The sequence below is a fragment of the Suncus etruscus genome, chromosome 12 (assembly GCF_024139225.1).
Source record: "Suncus etruscus isolate mSunEtr1 chromosome 12, mSunEtr1.pri.cur, whole genome shotgun sequence".
Taxonomy (NCBI): domain Eukaryota; kingdom Metazoa; phylum Chordata; class Mammalia; order Eulipotyphla; family Soricidae; genus Suncus; species Suncus etruscus.
The window spans coordinates 73,793,921-73,818,291 of NC_064859.1; the positions used below are offsets into that span (position 1 = coordinate 73,793,921).

Here is a 24,371-nt window from a genome sequence, read left to right on the forward strand (position 1 = left end):
ACAAAATATCAACATGATAAATTTCTAAATTGTCTTGTCATGAGTTATTAGAGACTTCAGTACATGACACTACAGAAAACACCGGAGACTATCCAGCCTTCCTAATCTTTCACATCCAAACATCAGAGTAGTGCTTTAAAAAACGTAAGTCATCTTTTGCATTAGAATCATGCACTGATACAAACGCACTTTAAAGAGGGTTGTAGAGAGCAGAACTTTCAATATCTAACCTAAGTGGATAAATGATCAGCCACTTATATTAAATGTAGCAGCTCTGTAAGGTACTCAGGACAAGTAAAATTACATTTCATAGTGTAAAAAATTCTGCACCTATGTTAAATCTGATGTATTCAATTTCAGCAGGATGGGCTATTTGTGGCTAAAGAAAACTTCATACCAGGCTGGCTTATATCTAAAATGCAAGACAAATTCTTTGCTAACACAGCAAAAAGGGACACAATTCTAGAACAACTATTCTCTCAAGCAAGTTTTCTTTCTATTATAATGTAGAAGTTTTAAAACCAATTACCTAATATTCTTTTGAAGTTTTAGAGGAAAAAAAGCGTAAATGTTCACAGTTGTTCGTGAATATACAAATTAAATATTTACAAGGTGTGAGTTTTAAATAAGACTTTTTGTCCTAAGTTGTAATCTAGTCCTTGAATAAAATATTATACATTTTAAAATTATTTTAATGGAAGAGTTTTGTAATTTTTCCTGTAATTTAAAGTAAGGTGCAACTAAATTAAATACATTTTGAATTTAAAATAAGATGCAACTATATATATTTTAACTATCTTTAAATGAAATATCTGTGAAGTTATATGGTGGTAAATCCTGTCCAGTAAAATAGGTAATTTGTTTGAAGAATTTCTTAGAATATATATTTTTCAGTTTTGCAGCACAAAAGAAAACCGAAAAAAGGAAAAGAAAAAAAAAAAAAGAAAATGGGTTTTCTTTAGTGGAATAATTTCCTTATGAAAAGACTCCCTTAAAGGGCCTGACTTATAGACATGGTAAAGTTGCCACACCTTCACACCTTCTAGTGTAATAGGTCCAAAGGTTTTTTTCTGTTGATTTTTTGAGGTGCTAAGGCTTTACTCTCAAGTAATTAAAGAAAAAGACTATTTCTCAAACTCCTACTAACCTACTAAAAACTTTCACTTCTTACAGATCTGACTAGATAGACATTGTCAGAATGGATCCTTTGGCTGACTAAGGACCTATCCCACTCTTAGGGCTCATTAAACATTGAGCCAGATGACACAGGGCTTTTCTCTGGTTTTTCATAGACGTCACCCTCACTTTTTAGAACCATTCTTTTTACTGCAAGTTTCTTTTTAAGACTGCTATCTGTGGTAATCTGGTGAGTGTCTCATATGGTGGGGATCAATAGCAAAAATATTTTCAAGCCAAATGTTTGGTGGTAGTAGAGCTTTTTAAAGTCAATTAAATCTCTATTACATGGGCCATTTTAGAAGCTAAATTACTCCAATTACCCCTAAATTCCAATAAAAATGCTTATTCTAAAGACTAAGAATGGGCCACTCATAAAATGGTACAGCCAGAATGTCAAATTAAATTATTACTATTTCACAAATAAAATTGAGGGAAGAATAATTGTTTTTGTTCATTTTTTCCCTGAGAAGTATATAATTAATAAGATGTATAAATATGATGTTGATTGATTATCTCTGGAGCAGTTTCATGACAACTGAAATGTGGAGAAGTATGCACAAGATCCTATTCTGCTGCTTAAAGTTTAAAGCAAACACATATTACAATGAATCCCTTTTTATTTAAGTAGGGTTATGCCATTTTATGTTCTTCTAAGTAGCTATATTATTCTTTACAACATTTCAAATAGACATCCTTTGGCACATAACCAAGAACATTCTAAGAAAAATATGTTGAGAATTAAAATTATTTCTTGGTTTTTATTCTAGATAGCATACTTATGGTTATGATTTCACCAAAATTAGAAAAAAGCTATCAAAAATAATTTTATACAAACAAAAGTTGATCCAGAGGGATGAAAGTCAGATTGTTTATGCCATTGTCTTCAAAGTAATGGAAAAATTAATTATCTAAATTTCTTTATAGTGGAGCCATGATGATTCTCTGTAATCCTGAAACAGGTAATGTAGATTTATAGGCCAAAAAATAAAATATAATCACGGAATAAAAATAAGAGGTTGGTATCTGTAACGTATCTAGATAAGCTGAACAAGAAGTATATTTTTATTAAACTTTTCTCTTCATTTATGATAAACTAGGTTTCTCTTAATCTATTATAAACTATTTTTATTTCTAAGATTTTTTAAAATTTCTTTGAGTGGTCAGATTCTCATCAAAATTAATAAGCTGCTTTGAGTAACAGAACTTGCCATGGTAATTATTTTCTATCTTCTCATCTTTTTCCACTAGATTAATTTCAATGCAGGGTGGAGAGAAAATTTAATTATCTGTTTTTATTTTTTTTCTAAAAGGAAGTGAGCATGATTAACTTCATCAGATGAAAAAAAATTTACCTCTAGGAAAATAAAATCAGATAAACAGTGAGATTCTGAAATTCTAAAAAGATATTCATTTTTTTTGATGTTTAAGACCTCAAAAGCCCTAAATATATTTGCTTTTCCTACTTTATATAGGATACTTTGTCAAGTCAGATCAGAATTCAGTAGCTTGATTTGCAAATTTATTAAATGACAAAAACAAAAAGATGCCACAGATGCCAGGTTTTTGGGCTCTTAAAATTAAGAAATTTAGAAGAGGCCAGAAGTCACAAACCCAGTTTACTGTTTTACCATAGGAGAGGAAAACCAGGGTTTTCAGAACAAAGGCTAGTGACAGCTTGAAAAGAACAGCTGCAGGAAAGGAGTGACATCTGAGCATCGAGGGGCAGTGAGATGAAGGAATGAGGTTCCTGGGCACAATGAACAAAACATGTGACTAGCTATAGACCTCAATATATTTTTAGCATGCTAAGCCTCCACTTCCTGATCGGATTCTTAGTATTAAAATGAGAGAACCAGTAAAAGATCAGCTCAGGGACCAACCCATTTCAGTATTAGCTGGATTAGTTTGGACATCTTCTGGACATCTTCTGTTTCTTCTGGTAAACATTCTATTTCCTCATTCCTAACAGTTCGAAACCATCTATGTTAGCCTTTCCTTAAGATGATAAGCTTGGAGAGAGGGAGGGGTCCTGAACATGGTCTCTTTGATTATCTATCTGGGATATCATAAGCTAAGTAGGAAAACAGCACAAGGCTTTGTTCAGGCAAACGTGTGCTGAGGCATAAGCTCCTTCTTCCAATGACTGGGAAAAAGACAGGGAAAAGTGATCACTCTCATTTGAGAGATATAAAGCAACATAAGGAGGGAGTAACAAACAGAAAAGGCAACAGAATAGAAGAATTGTTCTATGTAACTGAGTGTGTGTGTGGGAGGTAGGAGGAGCAGGGAATGGCGATGGAAAGGGACACTCAATTGGAGGGTGCAGCGTTGGAATGGTACATGTAGGAAACCCTTTCATTAAGAAAAAAAAGAGTTCTGGCCTTATAAATTTCTCTATTTCAAGATTTTGAGAGCCAAAGAACCTGGGATCCATAACAAAGAGACATAGAAAGAAATTTAGCATTTCAGTAAAATAATTTAAGAGCAAAAGGGGAATGAATTCTACAAAAGATTGCCACAGGCCCCTGCCTGCTATTTCTCTCCCAACTCTGTTTCCGATCTGTGTCCAGGCTGAGTGTATTACTGTCCTTGATGTCATTTCTGAATCAGGCTCTAGAGTCATTTCTGACCCTACAGCCTGTTCTTCTGCTCTTCCCTCCTGTCACTGGAACAACTCTGTGGAGCCGAAGGAGATGCCTAAAAACTTAAGGTGAGATTGATATAGCAAAAATAGCCATAAATAAAGCAAATTCTCCAACCTACAGATCAAATACCCATTAACAAGAGTGAACAGCAAACTAATGTAAGAATTTAAGAGAATTTAAGAGAATTTAAACTAATTTGTGCTGTGGGAAAACCCAGTGATGTTTTTATTTCTTGAAAACTATCCCAAATCTGACTGAGAATGTCAAGGGTACAAAAGGGATTAGTCACAGGGTAATTCTACTCAGTGGTTTCTCAAACAATCTACTACTATAATTTTCCTCTTTTTAAAGTCCATATAATTTTGGGGCCAGAGAGATAGCACAGCGGTACAGCATTTTCATTTCACGTAGCCAATCCAGGACAGACCTTGGTTCAATCCCCAGCATCCCATATGGTTCTCAATCAAGGAGTGATTTCTGCGTGCATTGCCAGGAGTAACCCCTGAGCATCACAGGGTGTGGCCCAAAAAGAAAAAAAAAGTCTAACTTAGACTTGAAAAACCTCACTGGAAAGACAAAAGTATTAAGTCATTATGTCTTCTGATACAAAAAACAAATTTATGTCTGACACAAGAAAAAAGACACAGATAATGAGGGCGAGAAGCTCTTCCGCTGGTCACCAGGCTTGCACTGTACCTACTACACTTCTGCCTGTCCATCACAGCCATCCATCATTCTAGCTCTGTCCCTGTAGTGCTTTCTTCATTCATGCCTTCCTTTGTCATGTCTTTTCATATTTTAATAAAATAAGCTTAAAATACCCATTACCAAACATTGTTTAAGAAATTCTTCCTTGTAGGGTTCTTTGACTGACACAGTAATTAGACTCCCTAGAAAAACAGGCTACCGTATAATTTGGCATCCATCACTGTTTACAGTTTCACTGCATACTATAGCCATTTTAGATACCTCGAAAAACCCCTTCAAATACTGAGATGTTTATTGCATTTTTAAAGTATCTACAATCTTATAAGAGCCTTTTCAAATGCTTCCAAGATTCTTTATAATACACATCTAATGTTGAATTTGTGTTCTCACAATATTACACTTGAAAATACCAGTTAAGAACAATATTTTAGGAAATTAGAGATTTAAGGCAGGACGTCCATTTGGAAAAGTTAATCACGCGATCATCCAGAATGACACAATTATGTTTCCATTTCCTCTTCTTTAGTGCCTTGGGATATGCAACGTACATTCAACAATAGGGCACACATATGACCCTATGGACATATGTTGAGGTCCTGAGTGCCCATTGAATTAATGGAATTATTTTATATAAGGCATGGCCCACAGGGACATGGTTTGGGAAGGATTATTTCATTCCACTTCCAATCAGTATACAGGAAATTTCCCATCTATGACAGTCTGATTTCCCCCCAGTGAATCTCTTTTCAAACAAACACAAACCTTTTGAAAAGGTGCTAAGATTGGTTCCTGTTAACATACAACCTATAGCCATCGCTGAGTTTCCCCATCATTGCGTTAAAGGCGAATGTCTAGAGGCTCTTTCTTGATTCTGATTGCAAACATTGTTTGTTGTAGAAAAACTATTTTGTCCCAAAGACTTTTCTCTTTCATCAAACTTTTTTGATCGTGACAGTTGCGCATTTTCATTTTCATTTGTGTTCTTTTGTCTTTGAGGTTTTTTCACTGGCAACAACAATAATACTAAAATACCAACAATGTGAAGGCAGAAATACCAGGAGCTAAAAGAAAAAAAAGTTAATGTTGGATGGTTAACAATGCTTAATAACTGTCTGTTGTCAGATGTCAGCTCCACCCCAAGAATATGTTTATATAACATAATAACCTCTTATATGCCACTCTCCATTAAATACTTGATAGACCAGGCCAGTGGGTATTTATAAAACACTGTACCAACCTAACAGCTTCTAAATATGATACTGTATTTTATATTTCTTTGTGTTATGAGCATAAATAGAAAAAGAATAAAAAGATATTTCTTAGAAGGTGTATCACTATGTAAAATAATACTGCAAATATACATAATCAAATACTGAACAAAGAAAATGTAGGATTCAGTGGTAAAGCACATGCCTTGAATAAATGAGGGGACCTAGGTTTGATTACGAAATATTCGTGTTCCCACAAAATTCAGAGTTAGTACACACAATTTTTCTAGGCTCTTCTTATGGTGGTTGCTGCCCTAAATATGTTACAAGTATTCTAACAAGATGAGAAATAGGTAAGAAATAATGCTTGATGATTATGGTCTTAAAATGAAAGAGTCACATTATAAAAAAATTATTAGAAGTATTTCCATATTAAGTAGAAACCAAATGTGACCTACACTTCCTTTTTTTTTTTAAGCTACAAGTTTAGTTGAGTATGAAGAAACTATGGAAATACAAAAATCTAACCAAAGTTCAATAAGATTTAAAAATATGGGTTTATTTTTGGGGGTGCCACACTGGTGATGTTCAGGGATTACTCCTGATTCTGTGCTCAGAGATCACTTCTGCTAGTGCTCAAAGGATCATACAGATACCAGAGATTACACTTTGATTGGTTATATACAAGATAAATACCATGCCCACCAGATTATCTTTCCTGCTCCCAAATATAAAATACTTAAGCTAATTAAAATTTTAACATGAATTATTTAACATTGTAATATTAATTATCATTATATTCAACAATTTTTTTTGTTGTTGTTTTTGGGCCATACTGGGTGATGCTCAGGGGTTACTCCTGGCTTTGCACTCAGAAATTTCTCCTAGCTTGGGGAACCATATGGGATGCAGGGGGATCAAACTGCGGTTTGTCCTAGGTCAGCCACGTGCAAGGCAAACACCGCCACTGCTCTGGCTCCTATATCCAACAATTTTTACCAAAATATTCTATGTTGTCACTTTAAATGCTAGGCAATGAAGAATTTATGAAAGAACAAAGTTTCCTTTTACTTCAAAGTAGAAATGTTTCTATGTTAAACCGAGTGTAGGCTATATTTGGTGGAAGCTAGAGAGAAAATACATATAAGCAAAAATATAAAATTGAATATTAAAATGTATGTATTATACTGTACTATTATTATGTGTTATTATACCATGACATAGAACCCTCTAAACATAAAAGGATAAGAAATGAAGTTTACGCAATTCATTTTCATTTGACCAAAAAAATTAAAATAGGTAATAACTTAATCCCTTTTGAAAAATTTTTTACTGCTTTATCATATTCTTTGTTCCTCTTCTTCTTTTTTTTTTTTGAGTTAGCAGTTTGATAGCCTGAACTTTATCCATGGATATTACCTATTGTTATTTGTGACCACTACAAGAAATATTTTTCTTTCCTTCCAAAAATATCCTCAGTGATTCAGTCTCTGCTTTAACACATACACTCCTCTTCTATGAACTCAGAAAACAGGAAGCAAATTGCCTGGGGGGTGCATACTGAACCTGACACTTCGTGTTATATTAATTTCAGAAGTACTACATAATGGTTTAATAAAGCCATATACTGTGAAGCAATAGCATGACCATAAGTCTTGTTAATATCCAATTATTGAGGGGCTGAGCTATAGGACAGGAAAGGTGCTTGTTTTGCACGAAGCATACCTAAATTCAATTCCTGTCATCCCATTTTGTCCCCAGAGCATGCCAGCAATGGCACCTGAGTGCAGAGCCAGGAGTAAGCCCTAGATTACTCACCACTAGGTGTGGCCCTCTAAAACCCAACGAACTGAATGAAAAAATCCAAGTGTTAAAAGAACAGCTCTTTCTAGTCAAATCACTGAGAAATCTGAGATAGTGGCCACTCAGCTGATATTCATCTAAGTCATATTCTCATGTTTGGATTGAGAGGTATGAATCATTTCATAAACTATCTTGAGGCTTCTTGGTTTAATATTAAAAGAAAGTCATAATCTGTTTAAATGCAGGAAATGAGGTTGTGGCACTTTAACATTTTTTTTATTCTACCAATATCTTTTTAAAAACAGGTATTCCCATTTGTGTGTGTGTGTGTGTGTGTGTGTGTGTGTGTGTGTGTGTGTGTGTGTTTTAATTTTTTGGGCCATACCAAGCAGTGCTCAGGGGTTACCCCTAAAATCATGTCTAGAAAGCTTGGGGGACGTGTGTGTGTGTGTGTGTGTGTGTGTGTGTGTGTGTGTGTGTGTGTGTATGTGTGTGTGTGTGTGTTTTAAGTTTTTGGGCCATATCAGCAGCGCTCAGGTGTTACTCCTAAAATCATGTCTAGAAAGCTTGAGGGACCATATGGGATGCCAGGGATTGAACTGGGGTCAGCCACATGCAAGGCAAACACTGTGCTATCACTATGGCCCCGCCATTATTATGTTTTAAAGACTCACTTACCTGTAAAACATGAATGATGGTTTTATAGAAAGAAGGACAAATGGCACAACTGTGTAACTTATTGCTATCTGAGTTATTATCCATGTTAAAATATCATACAATAATTTAAGTTGGGGAGGTTCAATGAAATAATGTCTAAAGTTATTTCGCATCTGAAATAAAGAAACAAAATATATGCTTAATCTTTGCTTTGCTTACAAAAGTACAATGACTATTTCAACTAGGATATGGAATAACTGGAAATTACATACTGCTTGATGGATATAAAAAAAGTTAAAAATATATGCATCGTATAAAATATAGATATAATAATGAAGCAAAGAGGAAAAATGTGCAAATCTGGGTAAAGTGCATAACAAGAATTCTTTACAATGTTTAGATAGATTTAAAGTTGCATGATGAAAAGTCACACTGCCCCCAATACTATGTAAAATTCCTTAAATTGTATTTTGTAGAACATATAAAGCTCAAACTATTTTCATTTTTCCCCCATTACTATGAAGTGGGACATCCTAACTTCTGCATTTGTAAAAGACGATTAGGTATGATACACTTAAACAACATTTTTTCTTTCCTTTTCTTGTCTTATGTGCTTCCAGGGGATTTATCCTGCTCCAAAGAAGCCACATGATACTTCAGAGGCATCGTGTGTTTGATTAACAGCTGTTTTAAGTCAGCACCAGTCACCTACCATTTCTTGGCTGATCATGCTTCAGAGGCTTTCTGCTCTAACCCACTCTTTCCACCAACACCATTCAATTTTCCTGAGAATGAATCTCAGCACTCTAGTCTCTTTCTTAGAAAACTTACAAAAGGAAGGAATAGGCTCTTTCCCAGATTGATCCTCAAGTTCATTGGTAACTCCCATTCCTGTCTTTTTAAAATATTGACTTTTCAGAACATATACATATGGCTTCTACATCAGTAGACTTGCTTGGCTTTCCCAAATACACCGGGCACTTTTAAACTTAATTTTATTACTGTAAATTCAATGCTTACAATATGATTTCCTTTTCACTACTCATTACTTCCCTCATACTCCATTTTACTCACTATTGAAATAACTTCTATCTTTCTAAAACTAGATTCAACCACACTTTTCAAATGAGAAAAAAAAATTCCTTTGGTACCCAAAAGTAATTCTTTTCATACTTAAATGAACATTAGGAACTTCCATGAACATTAGTAAATTTAAATACCTAATGTTCTTACTATGAACAAAGCCCATAGAGATTACTACATTTGCCTGGCTGTGTGCATAAATAGATTACAACCCACCAGAAGATATAGCCTTTAGCTAATACTTCTTAATATTCCCCTTCATTCATTCTTCAAGGAGTAATTTAAAATTAGTCAATCTTTGCTGGCTGATGAATAAAGTCATCTTCTCTGTGAGGGCCTGATAAGCTTATTCAGTGATATTGTCTTCTTCCTCTCGCTTTCCCCTGTTTGATTTCCAAGGACTAAAACAAAAGTGTCTATTATCATCTAGTCATCTAACAAAACTAACCTTCTTCTCAAAGGTTGAACAAAATATTTAAGCCCATTTTATGGTCTTCTGAAAAAAAAAAAACAAACAAACAACTGTAGTGGCAACACTTTGTAGGTGTTTTCGTGTGCAAGGTATCAGATGAACCAACTGTATGGCCCCTGGGGAATATTCAACAAATATGCCACAAAAAATCATCATTTCCAGCCAAAGGAAAGCACTGACCAGAGCCAAAGAAGTCAGGTCTACATTGGAAAAGATTTACTCAGATTTCATGTCCACTTATGTGGACTACCACGGACATTTACAATGAAATTCTTGATACTCACAGCTCGTGCTGCTAATGTCATTACCACTCCTGTCAGAAATGTCAGATAGTATCCTGGATAGACTCCATGCCAGATGGCAGAGAGAATGAATGTCTGGATAGTTGGACTCAAGGAGGCTCGTTCATAGCAAACCCTAGAAACCAAGACAAACATAGAGAACCAAGGACAGTGAGTGGTTAGAATATATAAAGTCCACAATAATCAGGCTTTGTTACCCAGCAATATTGAGGGGAATCATAAAAACAACTGCAACTTATTTTAGGCAATACTGATGTGTGGTCTGAGGCATGTTATAGTAAATATGTCAAATTTATAAAAATAAATTTAATTTTCATCTTTTTACTGGTATAAATAATAGCTAAAATCATCAGTTCTATTGTTTATAAATGTATATTAGTTACATATGTTAGCTTTTTTGTTTGTTTTTAGGTAGAGGTTCTCAGGACTTATTCCTGGCTTTGTGCTCAGGAATCACTCCTGTGGTGCCTGGGGGGCCATATGGGGTACCTTACATGTACAATTCAGTCCCCCAACTATTTGTATTAGTTTATTTTCTTCAGTAAAAATGAGAACTTGAATATGTCTAGTAACTCTATTTGTCTGACAAGAAGGCTATGCTTAGTCTAAATGTTTTCTTGTTTTAAGTTAAAGGGACAGTCACAGAGATCAGGTACTTGCCTTGTAACTAACTCCACTTTAATCCCTGCACTGTCAGGACCAACATCCAGCATAGAGCTGGGAGTATCCTTGAATACAACCACATGCAGTCCATCCAAATAAACAAGTAAATCATAAAGGAATTAGTTTCCTGTTTTAATAATTAAGATATCTGAAATATCCAACCCTTTGAGCTCTCTCTCTCTCTCTCTCTCTCTCTCTCTCTCTCTCTCTCTCTCTCTCTCTCTCTCTCTCTCTCTCTCCAGTCCTCCTTAAGCACTTTTACCCTTTACTACACAAAGAAAGGCAAAAAGATCAGGTTGCAGCATTTTAATAAGACTGTGTATAAGATTCAGGCTGCAGAAACCAGGATTTTTTTTTATCATATTCATCTTTGTATCTAATGACTAATATATAATGATCTGCTGAACTGAAATATTTTGAAACTAGAGCTGTCCTGGAAACTCTAAGGCATATTTAGTGGTCATACAATCACTTTTAAAAGAAACAAATCTTTGATGAACAATCTTTGATGAGTAGGATACTGGTCACAAAATGATCTCAGAACTTGGTATGTGCCTTAACAACCAGGCTGAAATAAAGAAAGGTTATTGACAGCTAGAGTCAGAGTCAAGTCCACCAGTTTTTAGATCCAAAGTGCCTTTCTGATAATAGTGTTTCCTGGTCCACACCAAGGTTACAAGTCAACATGCTCATCACTCACTCAACATCCTGCAATTTAACCAGGAATGTGAACTCAGTGAAGCTCAAACTTAAGGATTATATGCCAAAGTCCAGCTACAGACTGTTCTTGAAGGAGCATACCTTTTGAGCCAAAGAGCTGTCTGAATATTCCAATTATCCAGAAACATCTTGAAACTTGTTGACATCTGAAAAACAAAATGGAGTTTGGGGTTCATAAAATAGTGATGCTTTCATGACAAATAATGTTTCATTATGATAAAATTAAATTACTTGAAAATAATGTAGCATATTACTCTTCTTAATATTGTTTTTATAATTAATTAGTATTATCATTTAAAATTATTTTTTCAAGGAACATAGATTATCATTATTTTCTCCAATATGTTAACATTTTTTTAAAAATAATTTGTATTTAGACCAAAGTGGGTTACAAATCTTTTACAGTAATATTTTAGTTACATAGTGACACTGAGTCAGGGGCATTCCCACCATCAATGTTGTCCTCCCTCCATCCCTGTTCCCAGCATACATCCCATATCCCCCTCCTTAGGCCCCCCGGGCTGCTAGTATAAGTGGTTTCCTCTGTGTCTACTTGTTGTAGATTGGGTATCAATTCTGTTGTCATTGGCTTTGGATTTGATGTTTAAGCCTGATCATTTTTTATTTCTACTCAATGTTCATATGATTGTTTGGTCTTGGTACCCTCCATTATTTCCCCCTCAATTTGTGAGGTGGAACAAGATGATTCAAGTTATGTGGTTCTGTTTGAAGGAAAGAAAAAAGGGGGGCGGCAAAAATCAAACAAGCAAAAAATGGGAGGAGTCCACTTAGACGCTATAATTATCAATTTAAGAGAAGAAAGGGAGAAGGAAGAAAAACATAACAAATCAAAAATATCAAACAGAAAATCCGAAAAGCACCACGGCAATAAAGACAAAACCAAACAATAACAACAATCCTGAAATAAAAACAAAACAAAGCACAAAAAAACATGAAAAAAACAAACAACAATAATAACAACAAATTAATTTGTGCTTCTTTTTTTTATATGTTAACATTTATAGGAGTTGTCATGGGATGATAATAAAGAAATTTCAGAGTATGTGAATGACCTTCAAGTGATATTTCAGTGACTCAAGAACTACACAACCTGGGACCAGAGTGATAGTACAATAGGTAGGGTGCTTGCTTTGCACTGGTTGACCTTCCATATGGTTCACCAAACACAGCAGGAATAATTCCTGAGTGTAGAGCCAAGGGTAATCCCTGACCCCCCCCCTAAAAAAACCAAGAGAACCATATAACCACAAAGATCCAAATTACAGTCTCTCAGAACTTTCCATTCCTCATTCATTTCCTCCCTTCTTAGCTGCCTCTTCTCTGAGTATTGATATCTTTCCTGGAAATGCTACTTCAGATAAAATAGATCTATTATTTCAATTTTCCTATTTCTTCTAAGCTTTTTTTTAGTCATTCTTCTTGGAGAGAGAGAGAGAGTGGGAAGGAGAGAGAGAGAGAGAGAGAGAGAGAGAGAGAGTAGAAGAGAAGAGGAGGGAAGGAGGGAGGGAGGGAGGGAGGGAAAGGGAGAGAGGGGGAGAGGATTTTCCAGACCTGCGTTTCTCCCTCTTGCAATCTTCTACCACAAAAGCAATTCTTTGATCTCAAAACCTTGAATCTCTTGACCTCTACTTTTATATTCTGTGGTTCCATTACTTATTACTCTTATTAAAATATTTTACAATATTGTTTCATTTTACTTTTAATTTATTTATAAAATCTGACTCTATATCAAACACACAACCCAGCTTTCCTGTTTATAATATTTAAATTTTGAGATCAAAAACCTTATAACTATCAGAATTTTATCATCAACTTCACATTTCTCAACTTAAGCTGTGCCTGCAAAAGTCCTTTATTCCATAAACAGTTAATTCTCCAAGAATGATACTGGACAGAAACATTGGAATTCTTTTATTTATTTTTGTAAATCAGAAGCGGGTTAACAGCAATTTCAAAAGGGTCAACCTAGTACTTCAAAAAGTTCCTCATTTCATATTTCTGACTTAATAATGTCCTCCCTTCCTCATAACAGGCAACTTGACGTCCTACTTTATGGAGATGTTATCAACCATCACACTCTAAATTCCTATTACTGACACTACAAACTCAAAACTCAAAATCTTTACTTATTCCTTTCCTCTTTGCTGATTTCCATGATAAAAATGGATTCTCTTATAATCTCCCTACCTATCCCCTTTCTCTATCTTCTGTTTCATTTATTATAAAGTTGCTGGCCAACAATATTATCTAAAATTTGGTGATGTTGTCTGCTGAAATATTACTCTTCCTAGGCCTCCAAACCCATGTTCACTTTTGGCTTTCTATTTCTTTCTATGGCTACCCCTATTGAATTACTTTTCTTTGCCCAATCATTACGCCCAATAATTGTTGTTTCATGGGGCTCACTGTCAGTGATATGTCATTGCTACTACCCTGACTTCTTTAAAAACTTAAAGTGGTAGAGAAAAAATAAGTATAGAACTAAAGAGCCAAGAGAAAGTCAATGGCCATAGAATCAAGAGACCCAAACTTTAACAATCTACAGGGGCAAAGGGTAGTGGTATAGGATGCACTCTAGGAACATTGGTGGAGAGAGGTCAACACTGGTGATGGGAATGGCCCTGACTCACTGTATATCTGAAATTCAACTATGTAGGACTTTGTAGATTATAATGGTTTCAATAAAATAAAATTAAAAAAAATAAAATAAAACCTGAAAGAAAAAAAGTGCTAATTCCCAAATTACAACCTCAGGTATACGATGTCTACCACTCATCTGCTTGTTAAACAACTCAGCAACATTTGAAACTAAACATATTTCCTTTCCATACAAACCACCATTCTATGTTCCTTATCTCAGTAAAAAAATATCACCATAAGTCTAGATGTTTAACACAAAGATGCCAGCACAGTAATTTATATCTATCACTATCTGGAAGGCTTTATTAAATAAATTATAACTTTAAATAGATTAAAATCTTTGAAATTATCAGTAAGTAAATTAGTTTTAAATTATATGGCAGCTTTTTCTATTTACCAAATCAGTTTAACAAACTTCTGCAGATATTTGGTGGTAGTTTGTCTGATGTGACATCAAAATGTGAGCTGTTGGAGGTCAATGCTGCCTATGGGATATCTGAAAACGACCCACTCGTGGTATGTGCTGGCATCTAATGTTAAATCTGACATAACAGTATGACCTGTTCTCTTCCTCATTTCAAGGTTTCACCATATTTGACTGAGTACTTTAAAGGTCTCTCCAGTATTTCAGTGTTTCTCTCATCCCACAGACATTCTCTTGGGTTAGGCAGGATCATAAACTTAATATAAGCACCTTTCTAATATGTCACTGTCTTACAAAAGTAGCACATACTACCTGAAGTAGACAGATCTTTCTAACACAGATTGGAGAAGGCCATCTGCTATGTATTACCTTTCCACAATGTTCTATTATAAAAGCTCAATATTTAATATGGCCTCTAGGACTGTGCATGAGTTGACCTCTTTACTAACTCTCTGCCTTTATTTCTCTAGCTTCATCTCCACCAATTTTTATATAATGAACCGAGGTGGCCACATACCCCTACTCACTCTTTCATGCTGTTTTTCCCTACTTGGGTGCTAGCTATTTCTGACTGATCCTTTGGAGTTCAGCTTAAGCACTCTCTTTCAGAATTTCCTTTGTTAAGCTGAACTCCCCCTTTATAAATGTATTCATCCTACAACTCTAATTATAACCTGTCACCCAACAACCACACTAAGTTAAATAAAGTGCCAGATTGTACTTGCTTCATTCTCTGGGTATCCAGAAAATCTATTTGTAAACTAATAGTGGTTAAATAAAAGAATGGATAATGTTATTGTTGTTGTTGTTGTTATTGTTGGTTTGGGGGCTACACCCAGTGGCACTCAGGCATTATTCCTGGCTCTGCACTCAGGAATCAACCTTGCTATAATTGAGAACCATATGGGATGCCAGGGAACAAATCCAGATTGGCAATGTGCAAGGCATCTGCTTTACCTGCTGTGCTATCTAACTCTGATCTCAAGAATGAATATTATTATTAAAAATTATTCAGTGTCACTCTGGTATATCATATTATAACCTATAAAAGTGAATTATGCTACTTAAACCATATGATAAATAAGAGTTTACTAACCTCTATTTGCTGAATTCTTAGATTGGAAATTAAATCCCAATCAGCTGCTCCATTTTTGTCATATCCTCTGAAACCAAAACCTGCTGCATTGTTGATAGCATCAGCTGTAGTAAATAAAGTGAGAAAATATTAAAACTTATGAACCATGTAATGATCTACAGTGTCCCCCAGTAGGGATGTGCTACATACTATTATACTTCATAAGTGGTCATAAAAATAATGTAGAATGCAAAGAATTATGCCATGAAGGACCATATGGTTAATCAACAAAATACCAGGTAATAAGCATAAATTAAAGGAAGGTCGCATTCAAAAGTTTCTGAGAATGAGTAAGTTAAAGCTAGGCTTAATATAGGAAATTATTTTCAAGTAATCGAATGCTCCACTGATGGAATATAGCAAAGTGCCCAACTGTGAAGGACTTGCTGCAAGGAATGTTCTTTCTGGGATAATCTGGAATCATGTTTCAATTAAATAGCAAAGCTGAACTACTTATGTAGCTAGGATTATTTCAGTGAAGCTAGTACTTTAACATTAATCATTTTTCTTTAATAGTTCAATAGAACAACTTTTTTATGCATACATTCCAAAATTTGTTTTGTAATCCTTTTAACTACAATGTCTGAATAGGTTGTGATTTTTTGTTTTTGTTTTGTTTTGTTTCTGCCAAAAAATGAGCTCTTTTCTAATAAGCTTGGAAACGAAAGATAATCTACTCAGGGTCTTAAACAGCTATGATCTTGGTGATTCTCCAGTACCACTGGCATTTCCCAAATGTTAGTTGTTTCATGATCAACTGCGAGAGGAGGGGACTAAAATCCAGAAAAATCCATATGAAAATATATCCCTTATTGTCTTTGTTCATACTGGTGCTTTTAAAACATTAAATAGAATTTTTAAAAATTACATCACGGGACAAAGGAATAAAGAGCAAGATTTATCTTTATGTTAGTTGCAATGACATCAGAGGCAGTGGACAAATAAACACATACCTTGAAAGTAAGTGTACTAATATAGTAACACTTATATTCAATATAATTAAAAACCAAAAGTATGATTAGCGTGAGTAGCACATCAAATAGCTGCTGATAACTCCTAGATCCCAATGGTACAACTTCTTACCACCACTGCTAACTGTTTCCATTTTATTTGTTTCTTTTGGCCTTTTATAATCTGAGAGCAAACTCAACCCCTTTCTAACTTCTCAAATCACAAGGGCAACCTAAGGAATGGTCAACAGTGATCCAAAGAGAGGAAAATACCAAACATTTTGTGTCCCACTCCCCACTAACTACCAGCAAAAACCCAGACTAATGTTCAATGTTGTAATTCTTAAAAAAAAAAAAAAGCTTTCAAGTTTTCAGTAATGTAGAGACAATTAAAATAATTTGTGAAATGAAATTTGGCAGCTTAGGGCCACTCCTGGGTTAATGTTCAACAGTGACCAATGAGGTGTTGAGAGGACCATATGTGGTGCTGGGGTTTTGAACTGTGGACAACAGCATGAAAAGCAAGTGCCCTAACTTCTGTCCTAGTAATATGTAATAAAAAAAAATCTGACCAATAACATCTGTTTAAACCTTGGTCTGCTTCTACATGGATTAAATCTATTTTCAAACTTCAGTTAAAGCAGAATATTTGTTCAGATTCCTAGAAAAACATGTTTTTAAAGATCATAACCAGAGATGCTTGTAGTGCCCAGGGGACCATATTGGATCTGTCATGACCAAATCTGGGGCTCTGGCAGGCAAAGCAGGTGATTCAGCTCTTTGAGCTCTCTTCCTGGCCCTAAGAAATCACATTTTACATGAGGAAGGATCATAGGTTAAAAAAATTTAGTAGCCTGGGGTTGGAGAGATATAAAAGGTAGGTGCCTGCTTCTACACAGTCAGCCTAGGTTCATCCCTTATGCCTCATCTGGTCACTTGTGTTCCACCAAGAATAACCCCTGAGCAGTCAGTACTATTTTCTGAGTACAGCCAGGTATGGCCCAAAAACTAAGAAAAAGAAAAAAAATCTAGAAGCCTGAATTCTCTTTTAAGAAACTCTGAATTAAATATTTAAATGCTATAACTTGGATAGCCAGAAATATCAGTGAAACTATAATTTAAATGTATACCTAAAATGACTATATATCTGACCTGACCCATCACATACTTATTCTGTCCTTAAAATTATCACCGAAATGCAAAAAAAAAAAAAACACACCCCAAATTAATTACTTTGGAATTCTGAAAAAGATTCACACTCTTGAATCCTTAGAGACATTTAACTCTAATCTTAAAGTCAAATCAAGAACTTATTTTTTAAAAAACAAAAGTCATTGGGGAGCAGAGGTGATGAATTTGTACACACAGGAACTAAAGTGAGTCTCTCATTCAGTTTATCTTCATCTCTTTTGAATGATTTCTGTATAGTTTTAAAATTATAGTTAGATATATATTATTTGTCAAAATCTTTGCTCTGTGGAGATGGCCTTAATTTTTAACTTGTATTTAATTATACAGCCTCAAGAGGGCACTCTACCTATAAGTAAGATATACTTCAATGCATAAACAGATAATTCACAGGTTACTTACCTAATGTCCAGGCAAAATAATATTTAGGTCTCGCAGCCAAAAGAGAGACATAAAGATAGATCATCTTTGTTGGCCATGAAGCTGTAGCTTGAAAATGCTCATCAATGTTGTACTCTACAGGCAATGTCTTAGAGATGGTCAAGTGAAATAATAAAGAAAGTCCACAGACCAAGAGCTTCTGAACAACTGCCACCTGTAAAGTTTAGGACAAGGCTTCATCATCTAAATCTATATTCCATTTTAATTCATGTTACATGTCATTGCTGAATAAGTCTTCCTAAATGGAGTACTGATCTCTGTTTAGTAAAATAGCAGCCTTTTAGGCCTAATTATGCTTAGTCTTTTAAACCTCACTTCATGAACATTTTGAGCTCTATCTCTAGTTCACACCTCTGACTTAAGGATAAAAATAACACTAGAAACTCCAATTTGCATTTTTATATCTATGAACTAATAAAAATGCTTAAATGTATAAGGCCTGAGTTCAAGTCCCAGTACCAGACAGTTCCCTGATAAAGCCCCAGTGGGTGCCAGAACCACCAGACCTGTGTTCCAAATTGTTGGTCTAAATACCAAACTATAGGATGCACAAATCAAGGAAAGCTAAGGAAAATTCAGGTCCCTGAGTTCTATTAGGGTGTAACTACTTCAAAAATGTCTAAATACTACCACTGGAGGACGGATAGAGATACACATCTCTAAGTACACATTAGTAACTTTCTTCAGCTAGATTTTATATGTTTCCCTGCATGCAAACATGCACATATTTCAATAATCCTCCAATTGTACTCTTCATACATTTCTAAGTTCTGGGAATTTCATATTATTTTTATATAGAGAATTTACACTTTACTTTAGATAGAAACAAAGGAGCCACAAACCTGGGAAAAGCAAAAAATTTCCATGATTTCCATGGAAAGTAAAGCCAATTCTCTAGGCAAAGTTAAGAGACTTTGAAAGAACCCAACTAAGGAAATTTTTTTTGTATGTTTAATCTGATTCAAAACCAAAATATTTTAATTTGATTCATGTAAAGGAGAGTATATAGGATACAAAGGGAAATGAAGCAAGTGAGAGAGAGCAAAAGTAGATACAGATGGAGTGTGACAAAATACTGGGATTTGGAAAAATTTAAGCAGTCATCAAAAAACACTTAAGGGTCTGGAGAAACATAGAGGTTGCATGGGGTCACACCAGTTCAATCTCTGGCACTGCTTGGTTTCTTAAGATGCCCTGAACTTCCAGACACTGCCAGGACGACCCGGTAACCTGACCCTTGGAATCACAGAGCTAGAGCAGCATCACATCCAAGCAGCAGGGAATTGAACTGTTAGCCTGGTTGGCTGAAAACTACTGGGGGCTGCCTCCAGGCCCTGAGCAGCATATAGGAGCCCAGTCCCTAACCCCCTACTCTCTGGCAAATCAAATGAACAAAGTACTTGGTTAAGGAATATTGATGTTTTGACACTTTCTAGAATAGTGCCAAAAGAATGGCTCAAAGGCAAGGATTTGGCTTGTGCCAGATTCACTACACTTTTGAAAGACTCAACTGTACTTTGAATGTTTTCGGCAGGCAGACCTGAAGTTCAAGAATCCTTGCTGCAGTTCTTCCTATCTTCAATTCCTTCTTTGATTTTAAAGCTTTTACAAGGAAAGAAAATGGGGACAAGATGGTCAATGGGAACTAATGGTTCTCTCCTCCTGTGATCATTGTAAATCTATGCCAAAAGTTGTATTAATCTTTGCAGAAACTTACCTGAACGCCTGCCAAATAAATCTGTTATATCAAGGGATAAAAATAGAGCCAGCAGATGACTGGAGAAAGATACTCTCACGAAGAAACAATAAGCTGCCATAGAAAAGGGATCTCTACATTGTAGAAGTTTATTCTGGGGAGAATGAAGAGTTGTGCCAAACACTGTTTTACATTCTACATTCCTTAAAACCTAATGAAAGAGTGGAGCGTGACATATTCCAACCTTGCTCAGAACAATATGTTTGTAACATATTGAATCTCAGTCTTCTAAAGACAAAATCTGAAGGCAAATGTCTGACATGAATCTCACCCTTAGCAAATAGCTAGGCATAGAGACAATATGAAAAGTGATTACTTCTAGCAGATAAACATCCAGTCTGTAGGAGTCTACATCTGACAGCTAATAGGCAAGCCATATCCTATAGCAAAATGCACCCTCCAAAATTTACAAAGAAAAGCCAATTATAAAGGAACACCACTGCCATCTTTGCTCCTTTGCCGGCCCATGACCAGGCATGTTCTATTTCTGATCCATTTATGAGCATTTTCAGTTACTATCTGAGCCTGAGATCTTAGCCTCCTCTTAAACCCCACCCCAGCACTTATTCCCTAGATACTGTCTAAATCTGTGGACTGGTAGTTGCTGTGTACTGGAAGCCTTGAATTTCTAATTGCTTCCAAGGCCCTCTCAAAACGTTTGCACTGGTGCCTTGAGTACTTGCTAACTTGAACTACAACAGAGAGGGGCTGGTGCAATAGCACAGCAGCATGGTGTTTGCCTTGTATGAGGCCGATCCTGGGTTCGATCCCTGGTATCCCATATGGTACCCCAAGCCAGGAGGGATTTCTGAGCACATATCCAGGAGTAACCTTTGTGACTCCAAAACAAAAACAAACAGAAAATAAATACAACAGAGCTATGTAAGCTATCAGAAGAAGACTTTATAGGAATCATACTTCTGAAATAAGATCAATGGGGAAAAAAGATTTTTTTAAAAGACAGCCTAAGTGAAAGTTGGAGAAAAATTCAAATATAAGTCAGAGATCAAAAGAACACAGAGTTGATGAAAAAGACTGAAGTTCAACAGCAGAATGAAAGAAGCTGAGTCAGTGAGCTTGAAAGTTAAATAGCAGAAACCATTCAAAGTGACCAGGAAACAATGAAGAAAACATAGGGACCTAGAGAACAGAATCAAGAGGAACAGTATTCATTCAATACAAGCATGAGAGAGAGAAATCTTATATAAAGAAAAAATACCCTAGAACAGTGATGGCTAACCTTTTGAGCCCGAGTGCCCAAACTGCCGCACAAAACCAAAGAATTTCCTCAAAGTGCCAGCATGACAATTAAATCTTAAAAACAAGATTTTAGTATCTAAAAACTCTATGAATTTTATAAATTTATTAACTGCAGACCTTCCTGTGTGCCAGCTGCAAAGCCTTTGCATGCCATAGCTGGCACGCATGCCATAGTTTCGCCATTGCGGCCCTAAAACTTCTCCAAACTATGAAAGGAGTTAGATACCCAAATTGATAAAGGTCAAAGAATTCCAAACAAAGTCCAAACAGATATATATCAAGGTAACATTGTAATTAAAGTGGAAAAAATATAGAGAATCCTAAATTCAGCAATAAAAAGGGAAAAAGTCACATATAAGACTATCAGCAGATTTTCAACATAATCTCTATACAAAGTACTAGATGGAAAAGATCTCCAACCAAGAAAAATACACATCTAGAAAATCACTTATACTTGAAGGAGGAAAAAGAGCTTTTCAGACATAGAGACAGAAAATTCCTTGTCACTAAATTGATTCTTCAAAAATACATATATTTTTATTTATTATTATTTTTTTGTTGCTACATCAGGTGGCACTCAGAGCTTACTCCTGGCTATGTGCTTAGGGATCACTCCTGGCAGGGCCTAGAGGACCATCTGGGATGCTGGAGATGGAAGCCATCTATTCATTGTACTATTTTTGAGTCCCAAGAAATATTTGTAAGAGAGGAAAAGACTACTTAAATGTAGTAACATGCTTTTAAAAAGCATAAATTGTGAAAAAATAATAATGGGGACTCTATTTTCAAGTTTACAGATTCTTTCCTTATGGTTCTTTCACTGTTATGATAATTTTACATTTCAGGTACTATAATGTTTTCAGTTCTAATTTTTTAGTTGATTCCTTTGAAATATATTATTTCTCTGTTGAGACTATATTTACTTTTAGATTATTTTCCATTACATCATTGAATGTAGTTATAATAGATGTTAGATATTATTTTGCTTTCAGTTGGTTCCAATAGAAGTTCATCCATTAATTTTTTTGTTTTGAAAATGGAGCATGTTATAACTCTGATTTTATTGAATAATTTTAGACTGCAAGTCAGACTTTTACATTGCAAAGACTGCTTCTTGTACAGGAATCAAATTTCAGCTCATTTCTTTAATTGGAATGTTTTACACTAACTTGTGAATATGTAATTCAGGGGTGAGTAAATATTTTGGTTAAAATTTGTAAAACTTTTCGGGGCTGGAGAGATAGCATGGTGGTAGGGCGTTTGCCTTTCATGCAGAAGGTCATCGGTTCAAATCCCGGAGTTCCATATGGTCCCCCGTGTTTGCCAGGAGCAATTTCTGAGCATGGAGCCAGGAGTAACCCCTGAGCACTGCCGGGTGAGACCCCCCCAAAAAATTGTTATAACTTTTCAGCCACTCTTGCTTCTTACTCTATAATTACTTTAGTACTTTAGTACTACCTTAAAATTTCAGGTCTTTTCTGGTTCTCTTGACCCTCTTCTGATTTTCAAATACCAGGATTTCAATTGGAGTTCAATGGGCAAGTTTTCTATTGGAGTTTTAGTCATGCTATATTTTGACTGTCTCCCATGCTAAAGTCAGAAATTATAAAATGGGAAGTTTGTTCTTTTTTTGGGGAGCACACCCGGTGACGCTCAGGGGTTACTCCTGGGTATGTGCTTAGAAATCGTTGCTGGCTTAGGGGACCATATGAAATGCCAGGGGATAGAACTGCGGTCCGTCCTAGGCTAGCGCAGGCAAGGCAGGCACCTTACCGCTTGCGCCACTGCTCGGGAAAATTTGTTCTTTTAATTTGTGTATAATTTAATAACTTCAGGCATATGTTTGCTTTTGTTTCTTATTTATATTTTGCACAGTTTATCATTGTTTTACAAGAATTCTAACATAACATGAAGTTATTTCATTATAGAAGCAGATTTTTCAATGCACAAAACCTTTATAGTAATGAAAGAATAATAAAATGGGCAAAAATAGCTTTCTACAATAAAACTTTTTATTAAATCTTCCACCCAGTTAGAACCTATCTGGCATATGCATAGAAATGAATTTAAAATGGGTAGTGTAAATTGTGGATATAAATGAAATAAAATGAACTAAATAGCTTCATATTTAAAAATTGGATGCTCTGTTTTAGTAACATAAGGATAAACATAGGCCATCAGACTCTGCACGAGCTTCCAGGAGTTTGAGAAGGCAAACTGAAGCAATAGACACCTGACCTTAAAACTACCAGGCAATACAGATACCAATCAAAATTCCCAAAAATGTTCTGCAGTGAGAATATGTGAGGATGAGAGGTCTATCTGTAGATTTCAGCAGGATGCATGTTTCCATAGCTTCCTGCACTGTGACATGGTTATCATTCGATCATGATTGGAAGGAAGCTGAGATTACTTCTTCAGAAGCCTGGCTAAAGAATATCCAGCCTAGAAACACAGGTTCAGAATGACAGTGAAGTGTGGGAAAGAAAATGTGACACCAGTGCACAAAGTCTGTGCACAGAGAGGTGGTGTCCTAGTCCCCTTTGCTGTCCATCCAAGAGTATACAGAGCAGAAGAAAGGATGATCCTTCACTCCAGAAACCCAAAAGCCCCAAAGAAAAGGTCTGTATACATCATGACAAAGGATGGCAAAGCATTTCAAGGAAGAAGCCATTCTCCTCTTTTGGCCGAATGACATTTTTCGTTGGGCACATAGAAATCTAGATAAAAAATGCTTTTGTGACATTCTAGTCATGGGATTTGAGCACAAATAACTTCTCTATAGACCATTTAAGACCACTGGATGAGGGCAAAAGCATAGAGATGATAAAATTAAAGGAAAGCAAATGGAGGTCCCTAGACCACAGAACTGATATATAAGTCATGGATAATTTACATTTAAATTGTTATGCGAGATAATAAACTTCAATTTTATTGAAGTCCATTATTTTGACTCATTTCAGCAGTCAAAATTGGGTCTAAATTAATATACATAAAATTACAGAAAGGCCACTATATTCCTTTTGTCCCTAAGAATCTTTAGATGCAAATACACAGGCTTCCCGATGGCTTTAGGTGGCATATAGATAATCACCATCATTGGCTGTGTACACATA

General features: G+C 35.5%; 1 protein-coding gene across 1 annotated transcript in view; it reads right to left on the bottom strand.

Moving 5' to 3' along the window:
* Window positions 1-4,802: 4,802 nt before the first annotated feature.
* MBOAT2 (membrane bound O-acyltransferase domain containing 2) overlaps window positions 4,803-24,371 on the bottom strand; it is a 155,200-nt gene continuing 135,631 nt past the window's right edge. The window contains exons 8-13 of the mRNA XM_049784522.1: window positions 18,201-18,393; window positions 15,622-15,725; window positions 11,522-11,586; window positions 10,040-10,172; window positions 8,222-8,373; window positions 4,803-5,593 (exon numbers count right to left, since the gene is read on the bottom strand). Coding sequence (XP_049640479.1) covers window positions 5,362-5,593; window positions 8,222-8,373; window positions 10,040-10,172; window positions 11,522-11,586; window positions 15,622-15,725; window positions 18,201-18,393 — 879 coding nt within the window. The 3' untranslated portion in view covers window positions 4,803-5,361. The remainder of the gene's footprint in view (window positions 5,594-8,221; window positions 8,374-10,039; window positions 10,173-11,521; window positions 11,587-15,621; window positions 15,726-18,200; window positions 18,394-24,371) is intronic.